The sequence below is a fragment of the Gossypium arboreum genome, chromosome 5, assembly GCF_025698485.1.
Source record: "Gossypium arboreum isolate Shixiya-1 chromosome 5, ASM2569848v2, whole genome shotgun sequence".
NCBI lineage: Eukaryota > Viridiplantae > Streptophyta > Magnoliopsida > Malvales > Malvaceae > Gossypium > Gossypium arboreum.
This window is the reverse complement of record NC_069074.1, coordinates 79,752,498-79,763,834: the sequence shown is the minus strand read 5'-3', so window position 1 is coordinate 79,763,834 and position 11,337 is coordinate 79,752,498. Positions and strand designations below refer to the sequence as shown.

The 11,337-nt window shown below is 31.9% G+C and overlaps 2 protein-coding genes and 1 long non-coding RNA gene across 3 annotated transcripts; 1 reads left to right on the top strand and 2 right to left on the bottom strand.

The window, feature by feature from the left end:
* Nucleotides 1–995: 995 nt before the first annotated feature.
* On the top strand, nucleotides 996–3,162 carry LOC128293288 (uncharacterized). Its single transcript, XR_008283459.1, has 2 exons — nucleotides 996–1,085; nucleotides 2,918–3,162. It is a non-coding gene; the product is annotated as an uncharacterized LOC128293288 (long non-coding RNA).
* A 1,144-nt stretch (nucleotides 3,163–4,306) lies between these two features.
* Nucleotides 4,307–8,230, bottom strand: LOC108452439 (putative F-box/FBD/LRR-repeat protein At4g13965). Its single transcript, XM_053027598.1, has 4 exons — nucleotides 7,800–8,230; nucleotides 7,347–7,599; nucleotides 4,801–4,968; nucleotides 4,307–4,678 (listed from the first exon to the last, which is right to left on the bottom strand). The coding sequence occupies exons 1-4, from the start codon at nucleotides 8,228–8,230 to the stop codon at nucleotides 4,307–4,309; spliced, it is 1,224 nt and encodes a 407-aa protein (XP_052883558.1).
* Nucleotides 8,231–9,020: 790 nt separating this feature from the next.
* On the bottom strand, nucleotides 9,021–11,108 carry LOC128292708 (putative F-box protein At1g67390). The gene is made up of 4 exons (XM_053027597.1): nucleotides 10,783–11,108; nucleotides 10,117–10,567; nucleotides 9,461–9,628; nucleotides 9,021–9,386 (listed from the first exon to the last, which is right to left on the bottom strand). Exons 1-4 carry the CDS (start codon nucleotides 11,106–11,108, stop codon nucleotides 9,021–9,023), a joined length of 1,311 nt encoding a protein of 436 aa, XP_052883557.1.
* Between the last annotated feature and the right edge of the window lie 229 nt (nucleotides 11,109–11,337).

Here is an 11,337-nt window from a genome sequence, read left to right as displayed (position 1 = left end):
AACCCAACATATCCAGAAGATATATAATTTGCCTTTATAGGAAAATATGCCAACTATCATATACGAAGATAATGTAGGATGTATAGCTCAATTAAAGGGTGGTTATATCAAAGGTGATAGATCGAAATATATTTCACCAAAATTATTCTTCACTCATGATCTTGAGAAGAAAGCTGACATAGAAGTTCAAAAAATTCGTTCTAGTGATAATTTAGCAGATCTTTTTACCAAGGCATTACCAACTTCAACATTTTAAAGACTACGAAACAAGATTGGAATGCGTCGACTCAAAGATATAATGTGATGTCGCCATTAGAGGAAGTCCAAAACATGTTGTACTCTTTTCCTTTAACCAAGGTTTTGTCCCACTGGGTTTTCTTGGTAAAGATTTTTAACGAGACAACTTGTAATAGGAGATTGTGTACTCTTTTTCCTTCATTAGGTTTTAATCCCATAGGGTTTTTCCTAATAAAGGTTTTTAATGAGGCACAGTTGTCTCTAATGAACATCCAAGGGTGAATGTTATAAATATTACTTTATTATGGATGTCCATGTAACGCCCCAATTTTCGGGAATTCTGTGAATGTTGGAAAAATTTCATGCTTTAATTTTTTCATTTGTGAGTGAAATTATGAAATAGGACCTATGTGAAAATGTTTGAAAATGCTATAGGCTAAATTGAAGTGGCCAAATAAATAGGAGTGCAAAATAGGAGGATTTGCATGACAAACCTCCCATTTTACATGAAGTGGTCAGCCATCATGTTGTTGTAGACAAAATGTACACTTGATATCCATAATTTATGGTACAAATTGATACAAATTGATAATAGGTTAGGTAAATGTTCCATGATAATGGGTTAGGTAAATGTTTCATGATAATGGGTTAGGTAAATGTTTCATGATAAGAAATTCATGTCTTTTGTATTAAAGAATTAAATGGATGAAATATGAAGTTTTATTAAAAGAAAAGGGTGAAAAGAACAAAGTTTTGTCCATCTTTGTTCATCACACTGAAAGTTAGAGAAGAGAAAGGAGAGGAGAAAGCTCTTGAGTATTCGGTCATTAGGAGGAGGAAAATTGAAGGTAAGTTCTTGGTACCTTGCTTCTATCTTGATGTTCATGAGTTCTTCTTGATTCTACCTTAACTCTTGAAGCATATTTTGGTTTTTAGTTGTGTTGTGAGCATTTAGTCATGAATTAAAATGAAGGAAATGGTTGTTGTTTCATGTTCTTTTGATGAAAAAAATGGAAGATAGGTGAAGTTGAGCCAAACAAATGAGCATGCATGTGCCTTAGATGTTAAAGGGAAAAATCAGCTAACATGTTGTGCTTTAAAATGATGAAATGGAGATTATTCTTAAGTAAAATCATAGATATGTGATGATTGATTGGTGATATACATGTTTAAATAACATGCATGCAAGGTATGTGTGAAAGAGTGATTTGGTAATAAATCTGCTTGGGACAGCAGCAGTAACGTGACTTTGGAAAATCACCATAAATTGTGGGAGATGAATTAGAAGCTGAATAAATTATGTAATTAAATCTTATTGAGTCTAGTTTCTAATGAAATAAACAAGAACATATTTTGAATTCTGTACAATGAGAAATTTGATTCGTAATGAAGAGTGGTCAGATTAGTCAAATAGTGAAACATGGGAAACTTTGAGAAAAATATGGTATTGATTGGCTAAACCAAAAATTCTGAAAATTTTATGGATAGAATATATATGAGTCTATTTTCAGGGAAAATTAACGGAACTTGATTTGGAGTTTCGTAGCTCCAGTTATAAATAATTTAGTGACTGTTGCTCAGGAAGACAGCTTGCAGTGAAATTATGATTATGTGGTAAACATTGACAAAAATTTGTTAATGAGTTGCTTATTGATTTCTTATAAGCTTACTATGATCTGTAGGTGTGGTTGGCGAATATTGTAAGGGGTTAATCGTAGTTTGTATTTGAATAGTTAGATTAACGTGTTAGTAATCCAATTGTAGGCGGTTCGTGTGTGGATCTAAATCAAGATATCGTAAGCAAAATGTGTGTAACTAACACCCTCTTTCTTAGTCTAGATCGGCAAAAGTCAAAAATTGAAATGCCAAAACACGTATTTTGTAGATTTGCGAGTGTGCGAATGCTCGTGAGGTAAATCGATTAATGTTTTTGGTAAGCTGCAAAATTTGACCGCAAAGTGCATGATTTACGTGCCTCGATATTTTTGGGCTTAATGGGCCAAAATTGGAATGATGGGCCAATGGCCCAATTCGGTAAGAACCCTCGGTAGTGATTACATTAGTACGTGAAAGGTAGGAATATGCATGAAAAACCCTAAAATAGATAAATTACTGAAATACCTTTAAAAGTGGAAAATTTACGTTTACCCCTAGTAGATAAATTACGAAATACCCTAGGGTTAAATTGACCTAAATGCATGTTTGATTGTTGTTATTTCTTGCATGCCATGTTGTTATTATCGATGCATGGGATTGGGATATTGACGGAGGAAGTACTGAAAGTGGCTTGTCCACGTCTTGGAGGCTTTGCCTCAATTCTTGATAACCGAGCGACAAAGGTGCAAGCTGTGGAGTGTTAAATTTGGGTGGGTTGAGCTATTCCCACATGGAGTGTATGGTGGTACGGTGGAGTGTAGTGGTTGGTGGTTGAGTAGTCTCCCAAATGGGCTTGCATATGTTATTGATGTTGCATGTATTTTGAAATGGGCCTATGGGCCATCTTTGTTATCTATATAAGGGCTAAGGCCCGGTTTATTGTAAATCGAAAAGGGCTCGCCCCGATACCACTATTACTGAATGGGCTTAGGCCCAATAGGCTTGAGCTGACTTGGGCTTTAAATGAGTTTTCCTTACACACTGAGTTTCCCCAAACTCACCCCTTTTATTTTCATCCACGCAGGAAATCCCCAACCATAGTGGGCTTGGAGCTGTGAGGGAATTCGGAGTGGCCACCCGTTCTGAAAGTTTGATTTTCTTCTGGTGAACTGGACATCCTTTTATTTACGTTTAAAGTTTTTGGGCTTTTAAATGTAATAAGGCCGCTTAATTATTTTTGATGGTTTTAATATGTATTACTAAGATAGGTAATACTTATTTTAACTGTTGAAATTGGATAGCTTTAGGGCGCGTTTTCAAAAATAACAATCGATTTCAAAATAACACGACAACAAGCAAAGCTTCCGCAATGAAAGTATTTTCCAAAATTAATCACTTTTCCTAAAAATGACTTAATCAAATCGGTTTCCTAGAAATATCCATGACGTTAAGGTGTGGCAATGGCGGTATGCATGTCTAGGATTGGATCCGAAGGAGCTTGGTACTTAGCGATCCGATGGACTCACCACCTCTTTTCCGGTTTCCTACGGTGCATGACTTCCATTCACTTTAACCTTTAATGAATTAATCTTTTGAACATCAAGTACGGTTTTCGGACTTAGAATGGAAATTTTTTTTACGTTTTGATGTGGCATGCGGATCCGCCATAACTTCGGGCGGGTTTGGGGTGCTCTGATCCATAACTCTCAAAGTTGTAACCTTCATTGTAGCAACCCCCAATGGATTTATGAGGGTTTTATATAGTAATTAAACCTCTATTTATTCTTTGTAACTTAAGGGATTGTATTATGTTAGAAGGTCTATAAATAGAGGCATGTACAAGGCTTGTAAAGATGCACAATAAATGAAATAAAAAGTTCTCTTGTTTATCTTCTATTGTATTACTTCTTTGTATTGATATTTTCTCTTTAGTTTGTTCTTTCCTTTCATTATTTCATAACAGTTTATAATTTTTTCATGTATTAATATTTTTAATTTAATTAAAAATACTTTTTGTTAAAAGATATATTTTAATAAAATTGCATGTATATTTATTTGATTTTTAAATGATTTTGAAGTTAAAAAAGAAAGGAGAAAATTTTCAAAAATCTTTAAATTCTATTCATTTAACATTTAATCTGATCGATGTGCCATATGACACTCTATCATGGGTCAATATGTGTCAAAATTTAATTTGTTAAATCATAGTACCAAAATGTTTAATAAAATAAAATAACAAATCAAACAAATCAAAAGTACAAATACCACATTGACAATTTCGTTAAAGTACAAGAGTAAAGGTTGCCATTATCCCATTAAAACTAACTTTCAAATTGGAGTATCTCATTCTAGCAAAAAAGAAACATGAAATCACACCAAAATCATCTTTGAGAAACCAATGATAAATTCCCCATCCTGTTCAAAATCCTTAACTAATCCAAAATCCTTGACATAAAGAAAAACAAAACAAAAACTAGTTTAGGGTTGAGACCCATCTTCCAAAACTACCATCAAATTGGGGTGGCGGTTTAAGAAGAATGGAGACATCAATGGAGGATCTAGGCAGTGAAAGTAAACCAAGAGTTGCCTCACCTCCTTCTCTAGAGCAGTCATGGTTACACCAAATCTCTATTCTCTTCAACTTGGCACCTTTCGTAATCAGATGCCTTGGGAATTCCATTTCCCCATCTTTCCCTTTGAATCCCTTAATGGATACTTGTTTTAGTGTGAATGTAATACAATCGCACAACCCTCTTTTCTCCCATAGCTTTGTCTCTGGATATGGCAGTCGGTTGTTTACACTACTGTAATCCCTTGTTGCTTCCTCTATTTCACTTCTACTTTCCTGAATATAATGCATAAATCAAGGATCATCACCTGTTCATATCATTTCCACCAATACAGGATGATCTAAATCTATATATATATATATATATATATATATATATATATGTATATATTTATTACCTCTATGTTGATTTCAAGTTGGTGTAGACTAAGGCAGCGTTGTAGAACGATACAGAGGATCAACATTTCCCTTCTATCGTTCAAGTCCAAATCAATGGTAAGCTCCCTCAAATTCATAAACAGATTCAGGTCTTCCATTGGATCATTAGCTTTATAATTAACAGGTGTCTGCACGGCCAACCAAAATAATTTATCAAGTCATCATGTTTGTTTTGCAGTTTATAGAGACTAATTTTTTCAAGATTCATGATTGTTACTCTCAAAAATATCATCTTCAAGGTTTGAATTTGAATTCTCCCCTTAAAAATATAATACATTTTACAATTACATCCAACATTTTCGATTATTTATATCTAACTATTCATCTCTTTAACACCCAAACATTTATATATAACACTGTAAAGTACCACTATAGATTTCCTTAAAAGAAACCAATTTACCTAATAGCACAAAAACAAATCAAGCATTATAGAGGACGAAAAATTATATCATTTAATAACCAATTTACGTATTAAAAACAAAACATGCATGAATATAAACATGATAAAATATAAATTTAAGTATCGGCAAAATATGTATAATTTAAAAACTACTAATGCATTAATAGAACAATCATTTATACAACACTAAAAATAAAAATTAAATAAAAGGTGTAGAATTCAAAAGTTACTTATTGACATAAATTACATGTTATGATTCCGATAACGAAAGCAAAATAAGTATTTATAAAACACGATGAAATATAAACTTTAAGTATCGTTAAAAGATATATAATTTGAAAATTGTTTTACTTATTAAAACAGAAACAGAATAAGCATTTATAATAAAATAGAGGTTTAGGTATAGCGGAAGGTGTATGGTTCCGATAACCAAAGAAAAATAAGTATTTATATAACACTCTCAAAAATATCATCTCCAAGGTTCGAATTTGAATTCCCCCCTTAAAAATATAATGCGTTTTACAATTACATCCAACATTTTTCGGTTATTTATATCTAGTTATTCATCTCTTTAACATCAAACATTTATATATAACACTGTGAAGTACAACTATAGATTTCCTTAAAAGAACCAATTTACCTGATAGCACAAGAACAAATCAAGCATTTATAGAGTAAGAAATTACATAATTTGATAAGCAATTTACGTATTAAAAACAAAACATGCATGAATATGTACACGATAAAATATAAATTTAGATATCAATAAAATATGTATAATTTAAAACTACTAATGCATTAATAGAGCAATCATTTATACAACACGATAAAAAAATTTAAATAAAAGGTGTATAATTCAAAAGTTACTTATTAACATAAATTACATGTATAGTAAAAGATATATAATTTGAAAACCAATTTACATATTAAAATAAATACAAAATAAGTTTCTATAATAAAATACTGATTTAGGTATGGCAAAAAGTGTATGATTTCAATAACCAAAGAAACATAAGCATTTATAAAACATGATGGAGTGTAAATTTAGGCATCGCTAAAAGGTATATAATTCGAAACCATTTTACTTAATAATAAAGACAAAATAATCATTTATAATAAAATATAGGTTTAAGTATAATAAAAGATGTATGATTCCGATAACGAAAGTAAAATAAGTATTTATAAAACACGATGGAATATAAACTTTAAGTATCGATCGTTAAAAGATATATATAATTCGAAAACCGTTTTACTTATTAAAATAGAAACAAAATAAGCATTTATAATAAAATAGAGGTTTAGGTATGGCGGAAGGTGTATGATTCCGATAACCAAAGAAAAATAAGTATTTATATAACACTCATAGAATATAAACTTTAAGTATCGTTAAGAGATATCTAATTTGAAAACCTATTTACTTATTAAAACAAAAACAAAATATATAGAGGTTTAGGTATAGTGAAGGTGTACGAATATTCCGATAACCAAAGAAAAATAAGCATTTATATAACATCCATGAAACATATCGTTAAAAGATATATAATTCAAAAATTGTTTGTACTTATTAAAACAAAAATAAATTACGCATTTATAATAAAATAGAGGTATAGGTATGGTGAAAGGCATATGGTTCGATAACCAAAGCAAAATAAACATTTATAGTACACAATGAAATATAAACTTTAAGTATTGTTAAAAGATTTATAATTCGAAAACCATTTTACTTACTAAAACAAAAACAAAATAAGCATTTATAATAAAATAGAGGTTTAGATATAGTAAAAGGCATATGATTCGGATAATCGAAGCAAAATAAACAATTATATAACACTAATAAAATATAAACTTTAAGCATAGTTGAAAGATGGATAATTTGAAAACCAATTTAGGTATTAAAACAAAAACAAAATGCTTACTTTGTATCTAACCATAAACAAAATAAGCATATGTAAGTATAATGAAAGGTGTATAATTATGAAAATAAGTATTTATGTAAACTTTAAGCATCGCATAATTCGAAAACTTATCTACTTATTAAAACAAAAACAAAATGCTTACTTTGTATCTAACCAGAAAATAAAAGAGGTAGTGAAATTAAATGCTTACCAAGAGATGAGTGCAATACTCTAGAATTTCAGCAATCTTGGTGATATTGTCTGAATTTTTAGTTATGGGCTTGCGAGTTGCAGTAAAAACCCTAAGATTTGGAGCATGGATAACCAAATTTTTGGCTTGAAATTTCATAGAATGAAGCACCAAAACACCAAGAGATTGGGTAGATAAATAAATGCCCTGCGAACGCAATGATACCAGCTCCACAGTCTTAACCGTTTGGCTAAAGATCCGAACCTGTTTTAACCTGAAGGGGGAATAACAAACGCTCAAATATTCCAAAAGATCACAGCTAGAAACGATTGCTTCAAGGGTTTCAGTGCTAATAGCGCAGTGATAAAGTTTCAAGGTTTTGAGGTTATGGCAATGGTGAAAAGGGAATCGGATCGGATACTGTAATGTGTGAACTCAAGTGATTGCAGAGTTTCACATGAAAAAATCCCAGACGGTAAATTCAGACCCCGTCCAGAATGGCTTCTTCTATAAAACTCTTGTTGAAAATCATCGCAACGGAAAGCCAATTCTTGCACTTTCTTCTCGGATGTAAGATATTTAATCCACTTCTCAAGATCACCGTTTCTGCAACTACTTAAAAGATGAACGATTCTGCAACTAATCAAGTTACGCTTATGAGATAACAATACATTTTCGATATTCTTAACAACTCGGGAAATCTCTTCCCTCGGATCATCAACATCATCACCATATAATTTCCTCACTCCTTTTGGATCGAAATCTAAACGGGAAGCATACCTCCATAAATCCTTCCATCGTTTTGATAAAATAGTTGTTCTTATTGCTTCAATGGCTGGTAAGTCTGATATAATCCTAGCCAAAACTTCGTTGTGAAGGTTGCTGATGAAATCATTCGTCGCCATTGTTTCACAATTTGATTTCTTGCAAGAGCTCTAATGAAAAAAATACTCCACAATGGAACCTACATATATCCTCTTTTTAAACCTAAATTTTGATAATGGCTTGTTTTATATGGAAAGGGTATTTTAGAGTCGACCAAAGAAAAAGTAACTCGACTTCATGTTTATCTCGTGTTCCATTCTTGTCTTTTACTTAGTTTTATAAAAATATATATTTTATTAAATGATTTCAACCTTAAAAAAAAAGAACAGAAAAAATTCTTAAATTCTATTTATTTAATTTTTTTTCTTGGTCCACATGGCACTCTTTCAATAGTGCATATGGCAATATTCAACACTCTTAAATTGGAGTACCAAAATATTTGACAAAACAAAAATACAAGTCTCAAACCGAGCAAATTAAAAGTTCAAGTACAAGAGTAAAGCTTGCTATCATCCCATTAAAACTAACTTTCAAACTGGAGCTTCTCATTCTGATACCATGATAGAAGGTAATCTAAACTAAACACTTTATGAATGAACAAAATTGAATTGCTTTTGTAAATTCAATCCTTAACTATTCTGTATATCAAGACTATTATTTATAGAAGAGAGCTTAGTAACTGCTCTGCTGAACTGACTAACCACTTGGATAACAAACCACAACTACTGATATTAATCAAATACTCTATCACATTCCAACGATATATAAACATAAAATCACACCTAAAGTCATCTTCGAAAAACCAATGATAAATTCCCCATCCCATGCAAAATCCTTGGCAAAAAGAAAAAAAAAAAAAAAAAAACTATTCTAGGGTTGAGACCCATCTTCCAAAACTACCAACAAATTGGGTGGCGGTTTAAGAAGAATGGAGACATCAATGGAGGATCTAGGCAGTGAAAGTAAACCAAGAGTTGCCTTACCTCCTTCACTGGACCAGTCATGGTTGCACCAAATCTCTAATCTCTCCAACTTGGCACATTTCGTAATCAGATGCCTTGGGAATTCCATTTCCCCATCTTTCCCGTTGAATCCCTTAATGGATACATGTCTTAGTGTGAATGTAATACAATCGCACAGCTCCCTTTGCTCCCATAGCTTTGTCTCTGGATATGGCAGTCGGTTGTTTACACTACTGTAATTCCTTGTTGCTTCCTCTATTTCACTTCTGCTTTCCTGAATATAATGCATAAATCAAGGATCATCACATGTTCATAACATTTCCACCACTACAGGATGATCTATATTACCTTTATGTTGATTTCAAGTTGGTGTAGACTAAGGCAGCGTTGTAGAACGATACAGAGGATCAACATTTCCCTTCTATCGTTCAAGTCTAAATCAATGGTTAGCTCCCTCAAATTCTTAAACAGATTTGGGTCTTCCATTGGATCATTAGCTTTATAATTTACAGGTGTCTGCACAGGCTAACCAAAATAATTTTAACCATCACGTTAATTTTGTAATTCATAGAAACTAATTTTTTTCGAATTCATGAATCTAATTTCTCTCATTAAAAATATAATGTATTTTACAGTTACACCCAACACTTATCCTAATAGCACAAAAATAAACCAAACATTTATTTAATACAATATTATATAACTTGATAACCAATTTACGTATTAAAAACAAAACATACATGGATATATAAATTATTTAGGTATCGATAAAAGATGTATGATTCAAAATTGCTTATTAACATAAATGTATAGTAAAAGATCAAAACTATTTTATAGATTAAAATAAAAATAAAATAAGCCTTTATAATAAAATACAGATTTAGATCAAGTAAAGGTGTATAATTCTAATAACCAATGTAAAATAAGCATTTATATAACACTCATCAAATATAAACTTTATAAAAAAATAGAAAATAAAAGAGGTAGTGAAATTAAATGCTTACCAAGAGATGAGTGCAATACTCTAGAATTTCAGCAATCTTGGTCTGTTTTGAAGGACGGGTGAAATTGTATGGATTTTTAGTTATGGGCTTGCGAGTGGCAGTAAAAACCCTAAGATTTGGAGCATGGATAACCATACTTTTGGCTGGAAATTTCATAGAATGAAGAACCAAAGCACCAAGAGATTGGGTAGATAAATAAATCCCCTCCAAATCCAATGATTCCAGCTCCACAGTCTTAACCGTTTGGCTAAAGATCCGAACCTGTTTTAAACTGGAGGTGGAAGAACAAACGCTCAAATGTTCCATAAAACCACAGCTAGAAACGATTGCTTCAAGGGTTTCAGTGCTAATATCACAGTGATAGAGTTTCAAGGTTTTGAGGTTATGGCAATGGTGAAAAGGGCGATGGAATCTGATATCGTAATTTGTGAACTCAAGTGATTGCAGAGTTCTACATGAAAAATCCCAGACGGTAAATTCAGACCCAATCCGAATAGGCTTTTGGATGAAACTCATGTTGATAATCATCGCAAAGGAAAGCCAATTCTTGCACTTCCTTCTCGGATGTAAGATATTTAATCCACTTCTCAAGATCACCGTTTCTGTAACTATTGAGAGATGAACGATTCTGCAACTAATCAAGTTACGTTCATGAGATAACAATACATTATCGATATTCTTAACAACTCGGGCAATCTCTTCCTCTTATCAGTATCATCAAAATCATCACCATCGTCATGGCAAACATTGGATCCAAATTGTATTACTGGAACCGTAGATCTGCGTTGATTTGGAGCAGGAACAGCCTGTTTTCTTGGTGATAATTTCTTCACTCCTTTTGGATCGAAATCTAAACGGAAAACATTCCTCCATACATCCTTCAATCGTTTTGATAAAATAGTTGTTCTTATTGCTTCAATGGCTGGTAAGCCTGATATAATCCTAGCCAAAACTTCGTCAGGAAGGTTACTGATGAAATCATCCGTCGCCATTGTTTCGCAATTTGATTCCTTGCAAGAGCTTTGATGAATAATCGATGGAACTTAGATATATGGCTTTTTCAACCCTAAATAATATATAGAAAGAATAATTTAAGCTTTTGAAATCTTGATGATGAAGAGTTTTATATGGAAAGGATATCTAGGGTCGGCTAAAGAAAAATATTATATTTTTAATATTATATTATAATATTATAAGGCTCTTGTTAATTTTTTGAAAATA

What these genes read in the sequence shown, in the direction of transcription:
- LOC108452439 (XM_053027598.1), bottom strand. Translation starts at nt 8,230, where the DNA reads ATGGCGACGAATGATTTCATCAGCAACCTTCACAACGAAGTTTTGGCT. An exon ending in GGACGGGGTCTGAATTTACC is followed by an intron (nt 7,600 to 7,799) that starts GTCTGGGATTTT and finishes TTCCCCCTTCAG; the next exon opens with GTTAAAACAGGTTCGGATCT. An exon ending in AGTATTGCACTCATCTCTTG is followed by an intron (nt 4,969 to 7,346) that starts GTAAGCATTTAA and finishes TTGGCCGTGCAG; the next exon opens with ACACCTGTTAATTATAAAGC.
- LOC128292708 (XM_053027597.1), bottom strand. Translation starts at nt 11,108, where the DNA reads ATGGCGACGGATGATTTCATCAGTAACCTTCCTGACGAAGTTTTGGCT. An exon ending in TTGTTAAGAATATCGATAAT is followed by an intron (nt 10,568 to 10,782) that starts GTATTGTTATCT and finishes TTTTTCATGTAG; the next exon opens with AACTCTGCAATCACTTGAGT. An exon ending in AGTATTGCACTCATCTCTTG is followed by an intron (nt 9,629 to 10,116) that starts GTAAGCATTTAA and finishes TAGCCTGTGCAG; the next exon opens with ACACCTGTAAATTATAAAGC.